Source organism: Denticeps clupeoides, chromosome 17 (assembly GCF_900700375.1).
Source record: "Denticeps clupeoides chromosome 17, fDenClu1.1, whole genome shotgun sequence".
Classification (NCBI taxonomy): domain Eukaryota; kingdom Metazoa; phylum Chordata; class Actinopteri; order Clupeiformes; family Denticipitidae; genus Denticeps; species Denticeps clupeoides.
The window spans coordinates 13820984-13846833 of record NC_041723.1 but is presented as its reverse complement, the minus strand read 5'-3'; the positions used below and the strand labels follow the sequence as shown (position 1 = coordinate 13846833).

The 25850-nt window shown below is 42.2% G+C and overlaps 1 protein-coding gene across 3 annotated transcripts in view; it reads left to right on the top strand.

Annotated features, from left to right (window-relative positions):
* Positions 1-25454, top strand: part of gnao1a (guanine nucleotide binding protein (G protein), alpha activating activity polypeptide O, a) — a 62846-nt gene extending 37392 nt beyond the window's left edge. The window contains exons 4-8 of one of the 3 annotated variants that reach the window (XM_028957308.1): positions 4514-4674; positions 10902-11030; positions 12158-12287; positions 21581-21734; positions 22944-25454. In XM_028957308.1, coding sequence (XP_028813141.1) covers positions 4514-4674; positions 10902-11030; positions 12158-12287; positions 21581-21734; positions 22944-23131 — 762 coding nt within the window. In that variant the 3' untranslated portion in view covers positions 23132-25454. Of the gene's footprint in view, positions 1-4513; positions 4675-10901; positions 11031-12157; positions 12288-16442; positions 16597-16972; positions 20519-21580; positions 21735-22943 lie in introns of those variants that run through there. The other 2 variants (XM_028957310.1, XM_028957309.1) reach the window with 2 other exon arrangements.
* The last annotated feature ends 396 nt before the right edge of the window (positions 25455-25850 follow it).

Below are 25850 nucleotides of genomic sequence, written 5' to 3'. Positions count from 1 at the left end.
GATCACAGTTTTGTTTTAATCATCGAACTGATACATCACAACCGCTTTGAAGATATAAATTTACGACTCTTGCGATGTGGTTTCTCCTTGATGTGGATTGCTTTGTTGACCACACAGCTACATCCATCCTATTAAGTGTTTCTTGGCTTCTTCTTTTTCTTCTACTTTTCTGCTGCTTTTGATCAACCATCTCCATTTAATCATCTAGTTGTTCTCATAATTGATATGTTAAAAGATGCCGTTCCTGAAATATCCCTCCCCATGAATGCAGGCTTGAGACTGGCACCAACAAATACAATGGCTGTCTTTCTCTTGCCCCTTGCCTACATTTTTTAGATATTGCCACACTATAATGAGACCTATATCTGACTAATGTCTTTAAGGTGACTTGATTGTAATATCAAATACAGCTGACTGTCCATACATGTGACCTTTTGGGAGCTCGGATCTCCAGCACAGTCCTTGACTGTTTATTGACAGCAAAGGTCTGTAAGCGTTACAGAAGTCCTTTCCTGCTCTCTTTTTTTTCTTAGAGAATCAGCCCTGCTTATGTATCTTGGATCTGCTACCCATTCCACTGTAGTTTCAGCTCATACATGTTCCTCAGTATAGTAATGGCAGATGCCTTCAATCCACCCATCACTTTGTTGCTGTAGTCAAGCTCAGCCTCTTTGGCATATTTTTCCCCCCAACAGCTGAGGTTTTACTATTCTCTTCGGAACATCAGAATGCCACAGAATTGTCGCAGGATGTTCCACTCTAGAAATGTCATCCTGTTAAATGTCTTGGGCTTCATTTTGGACAAGTGGAGGTTTGATAGACTAACTGTCAGAAAGTTGTCATTAATACAGCAGCTCAAAATGGCAATTGTCCTGGGGGCTCTTCATCTCCAGTCTGAGCCAGGATTAGTGCTACAGCAATAAACAGGGACTTAGTTGTCGTAATTCTCACCAAGAGATCCGTGATCTCAGGCTCCAAGGCCTAGGGAGTTTTTCTGGAGTGATGCTTACACAGACTACACATCTCAACGCTAACTAGAGAGTCTCCCATGGCCCTGGCCTAATTAGGGAAGAAAGGTTGCCTCTGTCATTGGTGCTAAATGAATGGGTGTTCACAGCCCATAGAGCTTTAAATGGACCACATTCTACACAGTGTCCGTGTTTCATGCAGAATCCACTGAGCAATGAAGATGAGACCTCTGGACTATGTTGGATTCAGTGGCCCAAAGTGAAGGGAGGGAATTGGGGTAAATATGACTCAATTACGGATGAGTTAACAAGGTCCATTTCAACAGACGACACACTGAAAATGCCCAGTATGGGATTCAGAAAGAGTTGGTCTCTTATTCACGTCCAGAGGCAGATCTGTAATTCAAATTCTGCTGTGTTATGCCTCTCCCAGCACCGTTTCCCCAACATAAAATGAATGCTGATTAAGACCCCTCCATTCTTTTCTGCCTGCACCGAGGCCATTATAAATGGTTATTATCTGTTTGTATGAAACTGATCAAAATTCAGTAGCAATCAGTTGCAAAATCACATGCTCTTCAGTTGCTGAAAAAACACAGATGAAAACAAAGGAATAGAGGCATGACAAGGGTCGTGATGAAATTAAGTCACGCTTGTCCTTGTCGGGCACAGCTGCATTATGGGAAGAGTCCTACTGTATGCCTTACCTTAATCATCTTGTTTAGTGGCAGGAGTGTGGTAAGAATACAATAGGGAACAATTTGATCACTTTTGATAGGTAAAATTACTGCGAGAATTTGAACGTGCATCACTTTCTGAGCTGTTCACTCATCCATATTCCCTGCCTTTAATCCATCAACATTAACACAACAGAAAAACTGGAAAATGAGCAGATAATCATATAATCACCTTTGTATAGACATCTCATTCAGAGATGCCATTGTCAAATATATATTTTGACAGAGATGCCATTGTCTCATATATGTGTGTGTGTGTGTGTGTGTATATATATATACACACACACACACACACACACACACATGGTGTGAGGGTGAGGCAGTCTTTTCCTGTGTCGGTTTACAGAAGTGGGCTCTGTGTGGGGGCTCTGGTGTGCTCTGGAAAGTTCCATCCAGCTGAGTTCAGAGAACCTGCTCATAAAGGTCAGGTCCCCAGGGGATTTAGCCAACACTTGCCAATGATACACCGCTCTGCTAATGACGCCACGCAATATATTATTGCCTCATAGTTGTCTTGAATACTATTGACTCATCATGTGAAAACATTAGTCTTTTAGATCATCCACAGAGAGCGTGCTTCACGCACTACTCCAGTAGCGTGATGTGTCATAAGTCACTGTAAATGTCACACTGAGCTTTTGTTTTTCGTGTTTGTCAGTGTAATGAATGCTGAGTGTGTCTGTCATTATCCTTGTATTAAGATTCTATCCTCTCAGCATCCATGGTCTTTTTCACCGCTTCGACAGGGAAAATGGAGAACTCTGCATCCCAGGTTCCCCTTTTTACCTCCTATATACAACCCGCTGACATGGAGGCCAGTGTGTTTTTTGCAGTGTGTAGTTGATCCTCCCAGGAGCCACTGGTGATGCTCATCTTCATGGCAACGCCCCTCGACCTTTACTCAGCAGATAACCAGGCCCCTGAGGGAGTGATTGACAGGTGGTGTAGGAAGTGTTAAACCTTTGTAGAGCCATGATGAGACAACTGCCACTGTGACCTAAATGATGATTGGGGGGCATAAGAATGGAGCTCATTTTCATTGCAGGAAATTACAAAACTCCAACCTTACCCGTTTTTTCTTTCTTCCCCTCTTGTCTTTTTGCGGCCTCTTCCTGTCAGCCCGACATTGTGATAAGGTATTCCAGAGTCCCACTGACGCATATTAAGATTAGTGTTGTGGGAACACTTGGATCTGGGGGGAACAACGTGGTGAGGGGAGCTGCCTGCTTGGACTCTCTTTCTTTTTAATTGGCCTAGTGTTCCTGGCACTGCCTGCTGGTTTTGTGTGAGGCGGGGGGCTTTGGATACCCCCGATGGCTGTAGATTCTGTCGCTCCTGACATGGCAGGCCTGAAAGGGTGGCAAACAGGCTGCTGGCATCAGCCTGTGGAATGGGGTGGGTGCTGTTCAGAATCCTTTACAACTACAAAATCAGTGTCTCTTTCTCTCTCTCTCTCTCTCTCTCTCTCACACACACACACACACACATGCACACAGCAGATTAGATCTTAATGCAGTTTAAGATTGGAGGAATGACTGGGAAGGCTATTTTGGTTGTTTGCGGTGCGCTGCCCAGTTCAGCTGTTCCCAGGCTCCTTTCTTATTCACTTCTCACTGCTTCTGTTTGTACCAACCACCTTAATATTTTCAGTGGAAAGGAATTATCATGAAGGCCCAATTCTGGGCAAGCAGGAGAATAGTCGGGCAGAGAGAGCTGGCAACGTCGAGGGTTGATGGGTCCGAGGGTTGATAGGTCCGAGGGCAAGGCAGAAGAACAACATCAAGGTCCGAACGAGCAACAGGCAGGTACAATCCGAAAGCGTAGTCAAAGCAAGGCAATCGATACGTGGCAGGGTCAATCAGGGACGAGCAATGTGGCCGCTGGATGTTTATTCTTGACGCGAACACGTCCTTATCTGCTTCCAGGTGGTCTGGCAGTGGAGCGACGGTCTTGACAAAAATGTCTTAAATGAATTTAAAAAAATGAATTAAAAGTGGATACCACTCAGGGGTGCCCGACATCCCATGGTACCAAGAATATCCCACCTTTGTCAGGAAGAAAAAAAATCAAGGGTTTTACCACAAAAAAATGCACGATTGTGCTTTGGTCAATATAAACAAGAATGAACATATTTTACAGATCGAAAAAAGTTTTTTGTGTGTCGCATACATATTAAATTGAAACGTTTCATTACCATGACATACAGAAAAAGCTAATTTCTCCTGCACTCGCACCAACACAGATTATCAAACTCTGCCTGTCAGACCCTGCCAAACCAATAACACTTGAAATATTAAAAAAACAGGCCTATTTAAGGGCAGTTTGTCCTGGAACAGTGGCGATGAAACCAGATTGTGGTGTGTGGGTGAAGATGTGTTTCTGCTGTTCTTAGATGCTCCGTTTGACCTTGTGCTCTACAAATTCAGTGTCTTTTGTTTCAGTTTGGTTTAAATGACTAAATGACTGTCATGTGACATTTCCATGTTGTGTGCTTATTTTAGGACTGGATATGGTTTTTTCAGTAATAATTATACACACTTGAACTTAGATAATTAGTCAGACAAGCAGCAATGGGTTTGTCAATAATTATGGGCAAATTGACAGGTGCCATGAAAAATTATGCCAACATTGGACTCCTGTTTTCATGTAATATTGAAAATAACTCCGTATCAGTACTACATCATGACACTCAAAATGTTCAGATCCATATGCATCATAATGTTTAATGCATTTACATGTTGTATGATATTAATGCATTAATATAATGTGAAAAAAATGGGTTGCAGTAACCTGTATTTTTCTCCACAGGCGGATGCTAAGATGGTGTGTGACGTGGTCAGCCGCATGGAAGACACCGAGCCGTACTCCCCTGAGCTGTTGGGGGCCATGATGCGTCTGTGGGCCGATTCTGGCATCCAGGAGTGCTTCAGCCGTGCCCGCGAGTACCAGCTCAATGACTCCGCCCAGTAGTGAGTACTGCCCCCTGCAGGGTTGGACATGATGTCCAAATGATGTTTTCTTTTTCATTTCCTTTTTATCAACATCTAGTATTTTCTTACTGTAGACAGTGTCAGTTAACTGCAGGAAACATCAGGTGGCCCTGTGCGCTTGTGGGCAGTGTGAGTCCCCACAAGAGCGTGTGTGTCGGAACTAAGAGACATTACTCAGCAGTATTTATGTATCTGACACTGTGGTTTATTTCAACAGGCCGTGAGGCTTGTCCTTGGGGAGGCCAATGTTTAGATGAAGACAAACGACTTCTTTCTGAAAATGGCTGTTGAGATTCTGTAGATAAGCAGGAAATAGAAAAAGAATAGAACTTGTTGCCATATAAGGACATGGTTGTTACAAGGCCGTGACAACCCCACCAGCACATACTTTTTCAGAGTGCACCTGGTATTGAGGCTGCATTTTTCTAAACACGATTCTCAATAACTGTCTAAACAAGTTATTCCTTTCCGTCTACTGTCATATTACTCATGTTAATTATCTTGATTGCGTTCAGTGTGTGTCTCATCAGGTTTTGCATTGTCTTAAGCGTACCTTGCGGTTCCAATGAAGAAATGGGTGCAAAAGATTGCGCTATAAAGATAAACATGATTGCAAGAAATAGCAAAGCTGCACTCAGGGTTGCATTTCAAGGATTCCTTTTAAACAGGAAGTGCACCACAAAAGTTTTGATTGTGTGTGCAATACTGACAATGCGGTGAATGGTACCTAAAATTTTGTTCATAAAAATAAAAGGCACTGCACTTACATTATGTTTTTATTATAGCTAATATATTTTTATATTATTTAGCTAAGAATATGTTGTATGAAGCAATTTCTGAAATGCAAAAAAGAAAAATATAATTTCTACTTTTAGAAAACTATAACTATAGTAGATTTTTTTATTCTAAATAAAGTAAGCAAAGGTAAAACGTGCAACTGTCCAACTTTCTTTTGGAATACTGGTATATCAGTAAGATGACATCCAGATGCATATACACACATACATACATACATACATACATACAGTACAGGACAAAAAGTTTGGACACACCTTCTCATTCAATGTGTTTTCTTTATTTTCATGACCATTTACGTTGGTAGATTCTCACTGAAGGCATCAAAACTATGAATGAACACATGTGGAGTTATGTACTTAACAAAAAGTGGAGACCTGACCTCCACAGTCACCGGACCTGAACCCAATCCAGATGGTTTGGGGTGAGCTGGACCGCAGAGTGAAGGCAAAGTGCTAAACAACAAGTGCTAAACACCTCTGGGAACTCCTTCAAGACTGTTGGAAAAGCATTTCAGGTGACAACCTCTTGAAGCTCATCGAGAGAATGCCAAGAGTGTGCAAAGCAGTAATCAGAGCAAAGAAACTAGAATATAAAACATGTTTTCAGTTATTTCACCTTTTTTTGTTAAGTACATAACTCCACACGTGTTCATTCATAGTTTTGATGCCTTCAGTGAGAATCTACCAATGTAAATGGTCATGAAAATAAAGAAAACACTTTGAATGAGAAGGTGTGTCCAAATTTTTGGCCTGTACTGTATAAACATACCCAAAAGCATTGTGAATCATTGCCCTTTCCATCGTAAACAAATTCATGAAGCATGGGAACATTCCCACCTCTGCCCGATAATACTTATTATTAGGGTATTTATGTGTACATATGTGATATGTGTGCATTTCTGTACTTCTGAGTGTCTGATTTGGGGCAGATGGACTCGGTATGTAACCAAGGCCAGTCCTGTTTAGCATTGTCATTATTTTAGTTGGCCCTTTGGGACACAGACTGTTAGCGGGGCCCTGTGACAGACCTGTTCCCCGTTCCAGCTCAGGAGAGTTCTAACAGGATTGTACTGGCTCGCGGCCCACCTCCACGTTTCTGTTTATCCTTTATGAAGCTCTTCCGTCCTTATCTGTTGCATCACTCACACCATCCCAGTCACCTCTACAACTTCCTCTCTTCCACACGCCTAGCCTCGAGCTCATCTCATTTTTCCACCTTTTCCGTATTCACCACACTCTTCTGCTCCTGTCTTTGGCCCTCGTCCCTCTTCAGCATTCTTTTCTCTCCCCAGCTCTCAGCCCCCCCTCTCTCTTTCTCTCTCCCTTTCTCTCGGCCTGTGGGTTGCTGAGAGGCATGGTGCTGAGAAGTGTTGCCAGGCAGAGCACTCAAGCATCGGTGGAGTGTGGTTGGTGTGTGTGTGTGTGTGTGTGTGTGGAGTTTAAATAAACTGTAGTTGGCTGAATTTGGTCACAGATCATGACACATATGTGCAATTATACACAGTCATCATGAAAAAAGACAGATTAGCAGGATTTCTTGAGCAGACAGAAACGGTTTCCAGAATCCAGAGGGAAATCTGACATCGGGTCCAGGATGTAAGAGCTGCACTGATGCAGTGTACAAGCAGGTTGGTGCATGTAAGCTGGAGGATGGTTGCACCTGCCAGGCAGTCTGCTTAGGGGCTAGCAGTCCTCTGAAAGAAATTGCCCAATAAACACCTCTAATCCCAGTAGACTGGTCGGTCCATACAGACCCGCCACCATTTATCAGAACACATTGTTGCTGGTCACTCTGGGTGTGTGTACCAGTTTCCTTACCAGTCATGATAAATACACACACCACACAATAAACTCAGGCAAATATAGTAATACACACATTAATAAAAAAAAAACGGCCAAGCCATTGACTCCCCCTGTAGCACCACACAAGTGCCATTAATCACATGTACAATACCAACTCCTGCTGTGTTGAGCATCTCCCGATTAGGGATCATCTGATTAAATAAACCTTGAGCTCAGATGACTCTGAGTCTGAAATTCACCTGATATGCAGTGTGCTGCAAATTGTGTTGTTGCTCAGAATTTTATAATCTCACAATAAACTCTCTATAATAAAGTCTAACAAGCTCTTTACATACCAAAAGGGATTTTAAGCCCTTTTATCTAAATTGTACATTTATTTTGTTAAATACATCCATGCCCGATTTTAGTCATTTTTGTTCTGTGGATGAAATTCTGCTCAGAATTACATTTGCATTTACCAGACGCCCTTATCCAGAGCGACTTACAATCAGTAGTTACAGGGACAGTCTCCCTGGAGCAACTTAGGGTTAAGTGTCTTGCTCAGGGACACAATGGTAGTAAGTGGGATTTGAACCTGGGTCTCCTGGTTCACAGGCGAGTGTCTTACCCACTAGGCTACTACTACCCCATTAAGGGTGAAGTTACAGTATAAACGAGGAGGCAGAAAAGGGTTGCATAAGAAATCCAGTGCTGAGGTTGACAGCAGCACTCGATGTATATATACACAGGTTCTTCTGTTTGGACGATTCATAGTTTTCCAATAGGCTGAAGAATACAAGCTGCTGATGTAGAGTCATGTGCTGCCAAGTTCCATTTATAGCAACATCTCCCCCTAGAGGCCAGAGGTGGGATTGCAGTGGGCAGGATTCAGTCGCAGCACCCTGAGAAAAAGCATTCCTCTCGCATTAAACACCTACCTCACTCCTCCTTTTGCTTCCTTTCTCCCTTCTGTCTCCATCCCCCACTTGGTTGCACTCACCCATTATCTCTCCGTCTCCATCCTTCTCACTCCATTTCTCTGAATGTTTTTTCTTCTCACATATCAGTAACAGCCTGTGTCCACAGAGCCAAATGTCTTCAGGCAGAGCTGCTAATAAGCTGCATTAGGGTTGGGCGCAGAGCCACTCGTACCGTGGCGTCTTGGCAAGGATCGCATGGCATTAACATACAACACCGGCCTCCATTAATGGTAAATTAATGACTGAGTCTAGAACAGCCACTCTCTTGTACTGTCCATGTCAGGGCCGGCAGGTTAAGGGTTTTTGCCTGCGATACATGGCAAGACCGATTTCCGCAGCTGTCAGAATCAGCCCTACACTGGCCTCAGACCAGTGATGGCCACCGAGGCACAGATGGAGAGAGCGAGAGAGATGCAGTGAGGAAGGGGGAGGTTTAGTTTTTAAATGTGTTCGTCAGTGGGCGGCCATCAGTGCATTCAGCAGCGCTGTGGCTGGGTCACGGCTGGACCTCTCAGTCTGTTAACACCTTTCATATTTTAGCAGGTTAATGGCAGGCATCTTGCTGTTACCTAGCATGCATATTAATAGATAGGAAATGGATGGGTGGTTTTAATTAACGCATCTACAGACTCACATGATTAGCACATTGTCGTGTCCCGCAGATCTTGATCAACACATTTGTTTTTTTTTTTTAATGTATTTTAGCTTACAAAAGCGTATTTTACTGGTCTCACTATATACATTGCTCCAAAAAATTAAGGAACACAAAAATAAGACATCCTAGATCTGAAAGAATGAAATATTCTTATTAAATACTTTGTTCTTTACATAACTGAATGTGTTGACAACAAAGTCACACAAAAAATATTGATGGATAAAATATATAATTTATCAATCCATGGGGATCTGGATTTGGAGTCACACTCAGAATAAAAGTGGAAAAACAAACCAGTCATGTAGGATGATGTAGCAGTACATTCTTTAAGCCGTTTCCAAACTCACATTTGTGCTCAGCATGGACCTGATTTCATCTGTGAAGACCACAGGCCACCAGTGGCAAATTTGTTGGTGTTCTCTGGCAAATGCCAAATGTGCTGCATGGTTTTGGGCTGTAAGCACAACCCCCACCTGTGGAGGTCAGGCCCTCATACCACCCTCATGGAATCTGTTTCTGACAGGCAGTGCTCCTCCTGTTCCTCCTTGCATAAAGGCGTCCTGCTGCTGGGTTGTTGCTCCTACGGCCTCCTCCACGTGTCCGGATGTACCGGCCTGTTTCCTGCCCCCATGCTCTGGACACTACGCTGAAAGACACAGCAAACCTTCTTGCCACAGCTCACATTGATGTGCCATCCTGGATGAGCTGCACTACCTGAGCCACTTGTGTGGGTTGTAGACTCCGTCTCCTGCTACCACTAGAGTGGAAGCACCGCCAGCATTCAAAAGTGACCAAAACATCAGCCATAAAGCATAAAGTGGTCTGTGGTCACCACCTGCAGAACCATGCCTTTATTGGGATGTCTTGCTAATTCCTATCATTTCTACCGCTTATCAATTCCATTTGCACAACAGCATGTGAAATCGATTGTCAATCAGTGTTGCTTCCTAAGTGGAGAGTTTGATCTCACAGACTTGGAGTTACATTGTGTTACATTGTATTCCCTTTGTTTTTTTAATAGTGTACACATATACAGTATATATATATATATTTCAAGTGAATGTTGGGGTTGTGTGGGTGTGACGATCTCTGATCGCTGCCTCCGTGGTAGCGCAGCATCATAACAACTTGAGACGCGTGTTTGTGTCAGTGCTGCACCGCATCAGGTGCTTAATAGCGTCTCTGCCTTCTACTGTCACCAGTGTGACTAATTACAAACCTCTTAGCTTTTGAAGTGCCAGTTAACAACATTGAGCCGTTAAGAAAGCCACGACCTTTTCTTGCCCTTTGAGTCAATTAAAATGTTCTTTTTTTTTTTTTTGGATGAGCTCGGGATATGGAACTAACCCTTTCATACATGATATCATTTGATGCATATTACTTTTTGGATATGCTATTTAGGGTGTTTCTTTCAAATCAGCAAAACTTCATCACCCATGAAGTGCAGAAACTGAACTGTAAAAGCAGAGAGAACTGGTGTGAACTATTACTATAAAAAACATCACATTTTGCGTGAAATCCTTTGGCCCCTTAGTTGATATTTGGAGTAAATTTGGCTGTGCCACGATTTAGTGTATCAGCAGAAGTGCTGTCTGCTTTAAAATATTTTAACCAGCAGGTGTATCTGAGCCCCCTCCCAGTCTTAATAGAAAATGTTTTTCATGTCCCTGCGGATTTTTTCTTTAATATGGTAGTAATGGTTTTGCTCTCTGCAGCATAAGCCATGTCCTCTACTGTGAGAATTCCTTCACTAAAGTAATTGACGGTAAAAACTGACATGAATTTGTAAAACATTAAAGGTCTAATAATGAGTTTTTCTTCATTGTATGCATATCATTTGCCTTAATGTGAGTGTATTGTTTCTAATAGGAATGTTTTCATGAGAAAGCTTAAGAAAGTGTAGTCTGGCTGAGCTCAGCATCTCAGACTGTGAGGTCTATACAAATGTTAAATTGCCTCTAATCCCTGTTCAAACTCCATCTCTGCCTCCAGCTACCTAGACAGTTTAGATCGGATTGGCGCTGCAGACTACCAACCCACAGAGCAGGACATCCTCAGAACCCGAGTGAAGACTACTGGGATTGTAGAAACCCATTTCACCTTCAAGAACCTGCACTTCAGGTGAGCCCCACCGGCAGTGATACCAGTACATCTCTGCGTTGGGGAGCATGTCAGAGGAAAAATGAAATAGATTTATTGGCGTTGTGACAGTGCTATGGATAGTCTTTTTACCACTGAAGTACAAGGTTGTGATCTCAGCTCTCTCTCTCACTACATTCTGTCTCTCTCAATCTCCCTCTCTCTCTCTCTCATTTGCACCCAGCTTTGAGACAAAAAAAGATGTGCCCAAAATAATGTGTTAATATATGTAAAGATGGGCGCGGTGCTTTTATAGCCACAATTTGGAGAGCTGCTGTCTGCAAGTGTCACAGCACATTAAAATGGCTGGAGCACAGTTGACATTAATCGCGTCTTTGATCAAGGGCTACGCATTTAAATTCGTTAAAAAAGTATATGAATTATAAGATGACCAACAATATGTCAGAACATTTATTGTTAAAACACATGGCCCAATTGTCAAGACATATGTTAAGTGTTCGTTAATAAATCAAGTATGTTTCCAATAATTTCTGAAATAAATCTATAAAAACAAAAAAGGAATGCTTGCTAATATTTTTCTATTTTTTGGAGAGAAGGAGCTAACTACCCAACCGGCCCTTTTTGTTGGTGTGTAACTTTTTTTGACACCCAAAGTTTAGATTGGCAGGAGCTCATTGCACTTTCACATTTTGGAAGACTCCATTTTCCTTCTGTCAGTGGACGTCACAAATATAACTACCATCCAAACCAAACATGCAGACATAGCGAACTAGTGAACGGGACTTTCCACACTGTCCTCTATAGTGTTGAACTGCGCCTGCTATGCTGCTTCTGTAGTGTATGTTTTATTAAGATTAAAGGATATGTCATAAGAAAAAATAGCAGCAAACAATGTCACAGTTCTAAGTCCTGTCTCTCAAAACAGTAGTGTATAATTATGGAATATGTATAACTATTGAATGCTACTTACTCTTGAACAAAGAATCATATTCCATGATTATTAATTGATAATTAGCTACTAATTAAGTTCCATGACCAATTTGGAACTATCCTGCCATTACGATGAGCTTTATTAATCCTGTTAGGCTGCCCTTTATTTGCCTCTTCTGAATATCTTTAGCACAGTTATGGACTCTGTGTGTCCTCAGGCTGTTTGATGTGGGAGGTCAGAGGTCAGAGAGGAAGAAGTGGATCCACTGCTTTGAGGATGTGACGGCCATTATCTTCTGCGTGGCTCTCAGTGGATACGATCAGGTGCTGCACGAAGATGAGACCACGGTGAGTGCCACCCTCTGACACCTCTTTTTAAAAAGCATTTATTACGCCACCAGCTGAGCCACGGAGATACGACGTTTGCAACACCGTTCTGCCCTCCCGCACTTCTGAAACCAACAGAACCCTTTAAATGAGTTTGCTTCTGTCTAAAAGCCATTTCTTTTTAACCCTGTGCAGTGCATGTGTTGTGTTGTACTTGGTTTTGCTGTGAAGTCACTCTGAATTTACAACCGTGTGTGCGTCCATCCTTTTCACTCACACACTCAGACAACAGACACATGTTAAATGGCACCATAAAAGGCACTTTACTACATCTTGACTTGTCCTAAAAACAATCCCAATTTGGTGATAACGTCAGCTAATACCCCTGTCTGCGCCCATGGTGAGATAACAGTGTGTTTTTTACGGGTAGAGCACATTACCAGAGCATTTTCTGGAAACAGCTCCTACTTCCTGGACAAAGTGCTAACAGGAAAAACTGAAGGGTGTTGTGTGAACCTAACAGCAGCAATCATTTTACCCAGTTTAATACAGTGTCTCACATTTGCCTGCATCCATTTTTTTGTATCCTGATATTGTTAACTTGTGGAAAAAAAACAAGACAAACAGTTTAGTTTTTCCTGAGTAACACCCACTCAACCACTGTTTTCACATCGGCTCTTGGGTTCGGCTGACTGGTTTCCAGTTGGTGAGTCGCTGCCACTTTGCACTGTGAAGACTCATCTGTTACCACTGGCATGAGGGATTAGTGCAGGGTGGCGGGTGCTTGATAAAACATTCACACACACTCACACACACACACAGACACACACCCTGTAAATATGCAGCCTGCTTTACAGAGCTGGTAGGCTCCACCATTTCTGTTACTAAAAGAAACACCTCACTGAAGGACATTCAGGTCTAATGTACACTAGCAGTCAAATGTTTGGATGCACCTACTCATTTATGGGTCTCGCATTTTTTACATTATGAAACAAAACTGAAGACACGGGACTATGAAATAATCCATGTGAGGTTATGTAATAAACAAAAAAACATTACAAAGAAGGCTAAAACGTGAACACTCCAAGCAGGGCGATTTTTCTGTGATGGTCTCATGGAAAAACAAAGAGCTGAAACTTGTTGAAGAAAACTAAGTCAAAGAAAAACCAGAGTCAAAGAAATGGGTCTTTTATAGGGAGTACAGCAGTCGTTGTTGCACGGACGCGGCGCACATCGCTCGTACCAGCACGGACCTAAAAAACAACATTAATTAGTGAAAGTGAATTTTATAGAATTATTATAGATACATCCTTCAGGGGGAATTTCCCCAAACATATAATATTTAGATCAATTGACTTGTCCCGGATCATCAGTTCAACCCTCGTTAGGCTGATATATTTAAAGTGTGACCGATGGAGGTTACCACCTAGGCCCTTCCTGCTCATGTGGACAAATGTGAAATCTGTCCCAAAATATGAAATATTTGTGTGTGTTCTTGCAAATCTGATTGACATCTTTGATTTATTCCTGTGATTTCATGTGAATGCTCTTTAAAAGAGCTATCTCACTGTTATCTTTTTAATTGGGAAAAAGCTACCTCGTACTGACAATTGTGCATTTGCTTACACAGCTGCAATAGCCAAGGACATGCCAAATTTCTCAATACTTCCCAATTAGTGGGACTTGTTGGGTCCTGGTCGTCCTTCGGGAAGTCTTAGGCCTGTGTGAAAGGACTGAAGCATTCACAGGCCACAGAGGCCACAGAAGCCTCTAAGGCTTAAAATATACAATAATGGCAGCATTTCACACTCTTGTCTTCTCTCTGCACCACCTTAATTTGGACAACGGGGATGGTTTCCAACAGTCCATTCTTTCCTGTTAATGAGCATCTCATCAAGCTACTTTTGCTGATGACAATAGGGGACAAAGCAGCCATGAAGGTAAAAAGAGAAGACTGAAAGCACAGATTTATCAAACATACTTCACTTTCTCCTGATATAACAAATATTAAATATGATATTTTTCATATCATATTTAGTGTCCATAACCACCACAGAGTAAGGGTGTCCAATCTTTTGACTGGTAGAGTATGTGCTGCAATGAATTCTGAAAATAATATGGTACCTGACCTCACCAAAGCCAAGTTCTCATTTAAGCACCTCTTGCATTCTATCTATCTGTGTGTCTGTCTATCATAATTTCAACAATCGAATGACAAACTGAACAAATTTTGGTGATAGTGAATTAAATTAATTGGCTACATGGCTGAGTCTTAATTAGATACTCTCTAGCTGTTTGCAAGTGTTTTACTCTGTGTGTGTGTGTGTGTGTGTGTGTGAGGGATTGTGGTGGAGTTACACATGTGTTAATTTTGTACGTGTGTGTGACTGATGGTAGTGCTTGAAGCAGGTGAACGTTTGTGTGAGTGTGTTTGCGACAGGAGTGTGAGAGTGTGTGCGCTCTTGGAAAACCTGAGTTGGGCTCTCGTGCATGCCCAGCTCCTCTGCACTACTCCTGCAGCCGCCAGCGGCTCAAACGTCTTCGCTCTTCTCCTGTCATCTCTCGCCACCGACTCTCCTCTCTAACCACTCGCTAAAACCCCGCCTGGTTCTGCAGACGGCCCACTCACCAATCATTTACCCAGGTATGGACACACCAAGAATAAAACCGTTCACACTGACACTTAACAGAGATGAAAGCAGCACTCCGTTCTGTTGTGTATTGCATGTGTACGTCTGCTCGTCGTTACGGCTATGTGGCCACGTACAGGATGTTTCTATTTGTCAGGTTTCCATAAAAAGCAGAAAGAAGCAGCATTTTGTGTTCCTGTTATCCCATGTTCCTTGCCCCGTTTTGCTGTTAATGCAGAATCAAATGCTGCTTAATTAAATATACAGAAATATAAGTACTCTACTTACAACTATACCCATTAGTATAAATATAATATTGTTATTAAATATAAAAATGGAGAACAATACAGTTAATTAAAAAGTTAATTGGATTTTTCTTTGCTTCCAATTGTGTTATTATGTTGTATGAAGCATTTAATTAATTTTTTCTTTTTGGCTTTTATTTGTGATTTCTAAAGCCTGCGTGCAGTCAGGAAATCAGTCAATAACCATTTAGCAGATCACAGTAACCTGTGTGAGTTTCCACTAGATGAATACAGTATCACATTAATCCCACATACTGTAGTTTTGTCAGAAATCCGTCCCGTTCTGTCCATGTCCACTCTGCAACATGACCTCCATTGCCACACACACCAGAGAGAGAGTGACTGCTTCCAACTCTGATTTCACTGTTGGGAAACATGATGACTTAACAATTATCCACCCCACAGACCCAAGGGCCTTCACACATCCATCCCACCTGCCCCTGCACACTCCTGATACTGCAGCAGCACATGGGCTTGCATTGGCTTCCATTAACCTTATGCATGAACTCTGACCTTTTGACTAATGGCCAGAATTGCTGCATTTATTTAATTCTCACTGCAATCACACACAGAGGTCAACATGATGAGCATGGGGGACTGGTTTACAGGCACTCTATAAGCCATAGTTTGTAGGGAAAGTAAAAGTGAACGTGCCTAGTTGTCACATGTGACACAGCACAGCACAGCACCCATGTGTAGAAATGAACAAACAGAAATAAGAAAGAACTATGTGCTAATTATCTGTTTATCTGTTTTAGAAACAGCATTGTCTGTGCTCTTATTCATGGTATGTCAGCGGACATCACATCCGCGACTAAACCAAGCATGCAAATAGATCAGTGCTTTATTTCAAGCATTCTGATTGACAAACGGGTGAATATGACATTAGTGAACACCCCTTCGTGCTGTGAAAATATCCTCATGACTTCACAACTGGGGTTGTTGGTCAGAAGTGAATGGGATTTTTCCTGACTTCTTTTCACATGTCGAGCATTTCCTGCTCCTCAGTTTTCCTCCTAGCTCTGATCCTTCATTGTAACCTGTGTGTGTGTATTGCTGTATGAGGTGGAGTATGAGCATGTAGGAGTCTAGTTATACTGTGTGCAGAGTAGTGTGTGGGTGTGTGTGCTTGCATGGCCCCATATCTTGGGTACATTTACTGATGAGCCACTGTTTGAAGGTATCTTATATGGTTTTACGTCTTAATCAGTTGGCTGATGGCTTGTTCTTTCACCCCACAGAACCGTTTGCATGAGTCCGTGAAGCTGTTCGACAGCATCTGTAACAACAAATGGTTCACAGAGACCTCCATCATTCTTTTCCTCAACAAGAAGGACATATTTGAGGAAAAAATAAAGAAATCTCCTCTAACAATCTGCTTCCCAGAGTACACAGGTAAATCACGATCCCAGCAGAGAGCAGTGAGGGGAATGGCGAAAGTGGACACACGTTTTCCTGTAAACCTGCTAGACGATCCAGAAGGGGTTGTCTGGTTTGCTAAAGCACCAAACAAGTGTTTTAGTATTCCTGATGCTGAATGTTATGTTAGGTTTGATATGAGGGAGATAAAACTACACAATAGCACATTGAACAGCATAACCATCATGAATCATTTAATTTTTTTTTTTTCTCATTTTACATCCATAATTTTTTACTGACTTTGTCCCCACCTTTTTTCATTCTTTGGTTTCCCATCTTTCTGGATCTTATCCTTTCATCTTGTCATCTTTTTTTTCTTCGTTTTTCACCTGCTCTGCCACCCCCCATACAGGCCCCAATACTTTCATGGAAGCGGTGAACTACATCCAGTCTCAATATAAGACCAAGAACAAGTCTGGCCATAAGGAGGTGTACGCCCACATTACCTGTGCCACAGACACCAACAACATCGAGTTTGTCTTTAGCGCCGTTACCGATGTCATCATCGCCAACAACCTGCGGAGCTGCGGTCTCTCCTGACCCCCACTGACCTGGGATAGAAACCATTCTCATTCATCACCTTTGCCCCTGCTGTGTTTACTGCTTTACCTATCAAGTAACCCTCTTATGCCACTGCAGAATCTACAAACCGCTTTTTCACTTATACACACACGCTTACAAACCCCACAATTCTCTGCTGCCTTAAGCCATTGGGATTGGAGGGACCTAAGCCAAAGCTCTGGAGCATACGTAGTCATGCGATAAAGCCAAAGACCTCGGTTCTCCCCGTAGGCTCACTTTAAATCACCCTCATAGCCAAAGTCCCTCTATGAGTCTCTGTCCTGATTACATTTGAATTATGGAGATGAGAGGACAGCCTTGTCCCCCTCTCTTATTGTTTTAATACATGAGATATATCACAGGGGTGCATCTGGTAACTACATAGCTCCTGAAAGAGTTTAAATACACTTAAAAAGAACTGTAGCTATTTTAATGGATGTCTTAAAGGAGTATTCCAGTGACAAATGCAATAAAATTGCTTCTGTCATTTATTTACCTTTTCAATCTATTTTTCAAGGATTATTTCATTTGAATGAGTTATGAATCAAAACCACAATTCAAATCTCCAGAAATTTCTATTCAGAGATTTCTGTCTCACATTTTCTTAACCTTGAATATTTGACTGTAAGTAAATGTCTGCTAAATGTCCACTGGAGAATTCCTTTTAAACTCACTTTATATACAACGAATAACACTTTTGCAGACCGTATCAGCTACATTTGCCCAGTCTGGAGTCTCATATTTTGGTGAAACTCTCTGGGTGACATTTAAATGTCATTAAAAGCTTTGCTGTGGTCTAATGCCCCTAAGCACTGCAACGCTGCAATTTAAATGAGCGTAAAATTGGCACAAGCTACTAAAAATCTTCACTGCGACTCATGGAGGGCTGGCTGTCAAATGTAGAGAACAGCTTCATTCCAGAGTTGAAAAAAACACTAATATGTTGAGAAGAATGACTTTTTTTTTATTTGGCTAGTAGATTGGAAAAACGTAAAACTTAAAATCCTTGATGAAACTAGTGGAATTAGTCGTTGAACTTGTATCGCACGCTTTTATCGTTTTTTTACGTCTCCTGCTGTTGCCAACTGCTGCCTGTTTGATTTCCTTCTCGGTTCAGTTCATGAACATCCAACTCATTCTGTTTGTTGGTGGCTTCCAGAGTTCCTTTCAGTGAGACATCTGCTATTTGTAGGGACTGCTTTTGTATTTCCACAGCAGCGAGTAGCGGTGGTGTAAATATTGATCTGAAAGTGTGGATTATTTTGGCAGTGCACATTTCTTGGTGGCAAGTTGAGTCTCATGAGTGGTGCTGCTCTCCATCTGGATCACTTGCTACACTTCACTCCAAGTGTCAGTCAAGATGCGATTGCTTTGGCCTGTTCAACTCGTATCTTGCCTTTTGGCTGCTACAAACAAAAATTCTGTTTTTTTCTTCAGGTCTTACAGTGCCACTTTATTGTGCCATATGAATTCTGAGAGGGAGGTAACAATGAACTGTTTGAACCTCAGTACTGAACCTCTTTGCTGTTTTTCATAAATAAAATGATGTAAAGGCTGGTTTACATGGCTGGCTGTGGCTGTGAGAGGAGAAACTAGATGCATAACCAGCACTTTCTTGTGGAATTGGCCTAAGTCCGAGCACTTGGTGAGATAATAGTTAAGTGCCCTATGAGCTCATATTTGTGCCAAGTCACATTAGCACCTCGAGTGCACAGGTCACAGCACGGCTTATTGTGTCTTAATGGAGTCCCTATAAAACCCAGAGAAAATGTTTCTTTGTAGATTGGCTGTAAGGATCCCGTGCCTCTGTGCGCGAGGCCGTGAGTGATGAGGTGTCTGTGGATTAATTATCCAGGAAACAGCTGTTCCTTCCCTCATTACATAAACCTTCTGGGAGGCAGGAAATGCCACAAAGCGTTCCCGCCTGCTCGCCAAATCGTGCCCGAGCACACCGAAGAGGCGCAGCTCTTCTGGTAAGAGGGTAATGGCCGGCGGATTAGCTGACTGGGCAGGCCTGTTAGTTAACATTAGCCTGATGAGGAGAGTGGCGAGGGATGCTTGATTCCTCTTTTCAGGTACCTCCCTCTCGCTCAGTGCCTTTATCTTTCCGAACTGTTAGGTGTTTGGAAAGATGGTGAAGACGTGCGTGGTAACTTTCTACCGGAATTTCTGTGTCGCTGTATCCAAGCGATAGCAGTTCCACCGCTTACTGGGTGTGTCTTCGAGCTTTATTTCGTGTGGCAGCACCCCTCTGCACACTGAGCTTTTCCGACTTGTAACTGGAGCATCATTATCGCTCACGTTTCAGATGACAGACATGCCAAGGGTGGCATAGCTTATCTACGTCAGATTCCCTCCTGCCTGCGCATGTGAGCGCTGGTCCATTGCTTGTGGCTAATTGAGTCTGTGCATTGCAGTGTGTCAGATAATGATGCTCTTCGGTGCTCTTCATCTGTCTGTCCTTACGCAACACGCCTTGTACTCACCTGCCTCATGCGCAATGTGTCACTTCTCGTGCAATATGTACATAATTCACTTTTTAAAACAGATACATGTTCGCATTCAACTGTGCAAATATGCTTATTGTGAATAAATGTTTTGAAATATCTGTAGATGGACTATATAAAACTAGAAATCAAGTAAACATTGCTACAATTTACAATATCTATATAGAAAAACAGAGATTTGGACTTCCTGTAAGCCAAAGTCTATGGATGTTAGTTTCGCCCAAAGGTCCTTTTGTAAAATTGCCAAAACAGCCCAGATAAATATTTCACTGTAGGTGCCTAAACATTTGCACATTACGGCATGGTACAGAACTGTGTCTGACTACACAGAAACTCTGTAGTTGTAATGAGGTGGAAGAACCCACCAAACAGAAGTAGTCCAGGTTCCCCTGACCATGGAGGCCTGCAGCCCTTCGTCACTCGGTGCCACCAGGCTGGCACAGCCACCATGAATAATGAAGGCGCCTCCCGGCAGGGGCCTTTTTAAATAAAGGATAAGCCACGCTTAAAAACAGTGACACTTCTCCTCCTTTCATGCTGGCATTTAACTAGGCGTTTTAGACAAGAACATCACCACAGTTTTTTTATCGTGTGCCTGAATTTGCTCAGAGAAGTGTGTGCCAGGTTTCTAGTGCCAACTGCAAATGCAGTGCCACGCCCTTTTTTTAGTGCATCTTGTCATTGGAAGTGCTCAGCGACTCAAGTCTCTTTTTTTTCCTCTGTAATTACTATTTTTCCTTCAATTGTCACTACTGTCATAATTTATTGAACATTGGATGTGTATTTACAGAAGATGATGCATTAAAGGATCCTCTGACACTTTGTGCAAATTTTTATTGTGTCTCAATTTTTTGCATTCTGAACGTGTGTGCGGTGAGTGTGTGTATGGGTGTGCTTGATGGTGGATAAATGTCATCTATATTGAACAGCTGCCCATGATAAAAGAGATAAAGGTGTTCGGTCGTGTGTAGATGTAGAATGTGTTTTTGAGCAGAACACAGCACACCCTCCATCTCTCGTTCCGTAGCTTCGTTGGCCTGCATTTTCAGGCAGCAATATACTTGCTGTGAGCTGCGTAAGTGTATCTGTGCACAGTTGCATTGTTAATGTTCGTGCGGATATAGTTTTATCCGTACCATGCTTTGTAATCTGTAGTATGTACTCCTAACCACCAGGGGTCAGTGTCCAAGCTGTAAAACAAATATTGGCACAACAGGTCCTCAAACGTGGACATCTTGACTGTTGAGTGCAGATCTCACAACACTGCCCCTATAAAATTATGCAAGTATTGCATCTCCTTATACGTTCTGTCCATTTTTGAGTAAAGAACGCAGGATACAGAATGCAGCAAGTATATTTCTGTCTTTACTCAATACACACAGACACAATTCAGCTCTTTGTTTTCCTCCTCTTCCTCTCTCTGTTTTATGCAGGCCTTGCTGTAAACTGCAGAGACGGCACGGACTCTCACTTGTTGTGTCGCATCACTCATCCAAAGAGAATTACAAGACCTAACCTGATTGATTCTGTGTCGTTCAGCCCAGTTCATTCCAATTGGTTTAACCTGATCACATGACAACGAGTCCCATCTTCCACACTCAGCCATCTGCATCCAGCAGCCCCCGGTCCTCCGCTGTCTTGTGGAGGTGATGCATGTACCGACTAACGCTTTCTCCACTGCAGAGCGCAACGAGACGGATGCCTGAGCTCAACCACCTGTGCAGTGTGTGTGTGTGTGTGTGTGTGTGTGTGTGTTTTATTTTTCCTAATGCTAATCTTTCCTCATTTTCTCTCTCTCTCTCTCTCTCTCATTTCCCCTCCTCTTCCTTGCTTTTGTTTCTTCTCGTTTTGTCTCCCTCTCCTCCCCACCTCTCTGTTTCTCCCCTCTGCAGAATCGCATGCACGAGTCTCTTATGCTGTTCGATTCCATCTGTAACAACAAATTCTTCATTGACACTTCCATCATTCTCTTCCTCAACAAGAAAGACCTGTTTGCTGAAAAGATTAAGAAATCTCCATTGAGTATCTGTTTCCCCGAGTACACAGGTAAGAGTCTCCTTACACCTGCACTGACGCATACAGTCGGCTCCCTCGTAGACACGTTGAACGTGATAAAGGCTGTGGACAGATTTTGGCGGGTGGACCACGGTCTATCATGATCCTGACCGTTCAGCTGTTGATAGATGACAGACGACAGCAGCAGCTGTCACAATTTTACACGTTTATACACCTTTATGCGGTTGATCCGGACCAGTCAATTTAAATACTGAAAACAAAACCTGATTTGAAGAGTGGCATGTTGTTGTGTGGCATGTGCAGCACCTGCGAGGTAACCTGACGCAGTTGCCTGACCCAGTTACCTCATGGGGGGGAAAAAAAGATTTGTGTCACATATTCTTTGCCAAGCTGACACTGTAGTGCATGTTGTACAAACAGAGAAAGGCCGTCCGGCTCTCTTGTAGAGGCGAGATTGTCACCCATGGCCTGGTCACCCACGCTTGAGCAGTGATGGGGAAGGGAAATGTGGTGTGGGGTTTCTGAAGTCCTGCCAGTGCACACACCACCCAACATGACACACAGCACCCAGACCCTGATAACACAATATTTCTTCTTTGTTTATTGCAGTATAAATTTTGGAAAGAAATTGAAATGTGTGGAAACATCGTGTGTAAAAATGGTGTATTCTGTTACAGTATATTTAAAAATGATCTATTAACAATACTTCTAGAATATGTAGTTTTTTTGTATGTGTTTTGTATGCATTTATTTTCTATTAAGTCACTGCATTCTGAAAACAAATGGATTACATCATGACATTTTGCTGACGATTCAGTAGTTACAGGGACATCTTGTTCATGGGAAAGTCTAGTATTTCTAAACGTTCGTTTTCTGAAAATAAACTGTAGTTGCATTGCATTTCATGTCCAACCTGGACTGTGGAAGCAGAAATGTAGGTCGGGCTGTCTGTGTGTGGTAGAACGTTTGAAAGAGGGCTGAGGCAGCGGGGTCTCTGGGTAGTGGTGTATGATAATGTTGTAATAACAGACTGTACGTGCGAAGGTCTGTGTAGCTGATGGCTCAGAGCCAGTGGCTTTCTGGGTATTGTAGCTATAGCAGCACGGATCACATGATAAGATAAACACAGGCTGTCACAGGCCCTCGGTTACCACGTTCCTCCACACTTCTCATGTAACCTGAGCTCTCTGCTTTCTCTCTGCCCCCTTTTCCCTGCCTCCCTCTCCTTTCCCTCTGCAGGCCCAAACACCTACGAGGATGCAGCCGCTTACATCCAAGCACAATTCGAGAGCAAGAACCGCTCACCCAATAAAGAGATCTACTGTCACATGACCTGTGCCACAGATACAGGGAACATCCAGGTTGTGTTTGACGCTGTGACCGACATCATCATCGCCAATAACCTGCGAGGCTGTGGCTTGTACTGAGGCCAATGCCTCACTGTCACCACTCCTTTGGTAATGATTATTATTGAAAATGCAAGTTGGTAAATAATAATGATAATTTTAAAAATAGGCATACATATATATATAAATATATATATAAAATGTTTTTAGTTTGTCTTCAAAGAGCTGCCAACAGAACTGATTTCTTATAGAAACCCAGCCTTCACAGTTGTAGAACAAAGTTGGGACCATTTTATTTTATTTTATTTTATTTTTATTTTCCTTTTCATTTTTTGAATGTTGGATGTTCTTTAAACCCTTTCTCACTGTGTCTTTTTGTTTAAACTAAGCAACCCTTATTGTTTTACAGAAATGTCTTTTTTCATAATTTTTTAATGTTTTCTGTTCCTTTTATGTTCTGTTTTCTGTATATTTATTATATGAATATCAGTCAGGGGGCTGACCTGTACACGTTTGCCTGAGTATACAACTGTACTTTAATAATGATGTACCGATGATTAAAACAATGATAGCTGTATACATGGCTTTGACAGTTATGGTAGTTGTGAGCACTATGATTAAGGTTTGTTAAAAGAGACTGATTTGTAGCAGGTTCCAGTTCTATGGGCTTTTCAGACTGGGTTTTCATGGTGATCCTTTTAGTTCTGTTCAGCTAGTTGATACTTCAGAGAATGGAGACACCCAGGATTGCACCCTGTAAGCTTTTTGGTTTCCTTTGAATTTTTTTGTCATGTTCTCACTCTCCCCTTCTGCACTCTGATAGGCCATCTCCATTGCCTGTGTGCATTTCGGAAAAGGCGGGCCAGCAGCTTCTGACCCCTGGCCAATTATGAGAATAATTGATGAAAAGTGTCATATCAGTGCCAACCTCCTGAGAATGACGGGTGTGGGAATAGTTCTAGCAACACTAGTTTTCCATAACGAGTACCTATTAACATTGTTATGTAAAGGAACTTTTTTTATTGTCATTTATTAATTTATTTATTTATCGCCTGTCCCGCACCTCACCTGTCTTCTTACCCAGTCCCTACCTAACCCACCTCATTAATCCTCCTGCCACTACTCTTCCTACTTCCCTTCATCCCTGGTCAACTTGCTGTTTTGTTTGTCTACAGGCTGGGTAACGGAGTCCCTTCTCACTGGTCCTGTCACAGATAGCATGACCCTTCAGTCTTTGTATAAAGAAACAGTTAAATGCTTCACATAGATAATATTGGGGGAAAAAAAAACATAAAACCCAGAAAAAAAGGAAAAAAACTTTAAAAAATCCTGGAAAAAAAGAACAGCAAAAAGAGAGAAACATCTAATGGGTGGGGTTGGGGAGGGAGGGGCGGGACCGTACGGGAATAGACAGTTGCCCTGATCCATGTCCAGATGTGAGGCAGGGGTGACGGACTGAGGTCACAGACTGCTTGTCTTCGTAGAACGCTGTAGATCCTCCGGTTATAGAATCTTTACACGTAGACTTATACAAAGAAAAATACGGAAAAAAACATGGATGATTATAACGACAATAACCATGATCTTGACAACGAAATGAATATAACAGTTACAATTCTGTAATATTATTAAAAAATATATTTCTTGTGCTTTGTAGCGACTGAACATTTTTTCTCTCCCCGCCCCTTTTTTTAAAAAAGAGGTTTTGCAAGGGTTCGTGTGTTCCACTCTTGAACCGTTCTTACTGACTTAACCCATGTTGATGTTGATGAACTGTACTGATTCTTTTTGCCTGTTCTCCCTGCATTGCAGTGTCTTTACTTAGCCTGCATTACTATGTATCAAATATATTTTGGTTTGATATCATTATTTTGGACGAATCACTTTGGAGAGCGTCCCGCCCCGGTGCTGGTGTGGGTGGGTTCATGCGCAGCTGTACAGATTCCATGCGCTTTCTCTTGTTTTTTTTTTTAATTATTATTATTATTATTTATTTCCGGGGGGAACTGTACTCAAATCACCTTCCAGGTCTGCATAGAAAAGCACAGCTCTCACTTCACACGTAGATTTGGAAAGATGTATCTCTCCTCCCTCTCTGTCTTCTCAGTTTGAATTAAAAGGAGAAAAAAAAATACTGTGTATAATTACATATACCAGGTTGGCTTTGATTTTCCATTAGCCCCTCTCTCTCTCTCTCTCTCTCTCTCTCTCTCCCTCTTTCTCTTTTTTTTTCTCCTTTATCCCAATCCCACCCCCACGACCCCCTCGCCCAGTGAATGCTTTCTGTGCTGCTTTTTTCTCCTTCTACTTTAGTGAATGGTTGTTCTTTCATGTGGGATGTTCGTGCTGGAAAACCAATCGAATGTAGTGTTTACATTAAAAGCCACAGTTTTCATGACTACAATTTGGCGCTTTCTGGATTTAATTGTTACTTCTTCTAACCATCCATGTCTGTTGTCGCTTGACCACCTGATGGAGCGTTCCTTCACAGCCCTGCCTTTATGAAATATACGTTGTTACAACATTTTCCTCAGTTAATCCAGCAGCCACGCCTTCTGGCTGAATTACCACCCATTCTGCTAAAGAAACGGGGGCAACTTCCTGATGCAGCAGAATACTGAGGGGTGCAGACTCGGTGGTCCGTTAGGTAATACCTTTTACTCAGTACCTCAATAAAATCAGCTTTCCCTCGGGAAATAACAGTTTAATTCATATCTAATGGTGTAATCTTTTGTTTGAAATGTTTTTCAGATGTTTTATATAGTACATTACATAAACATTGTGTGTGTGTGTGTGTGAG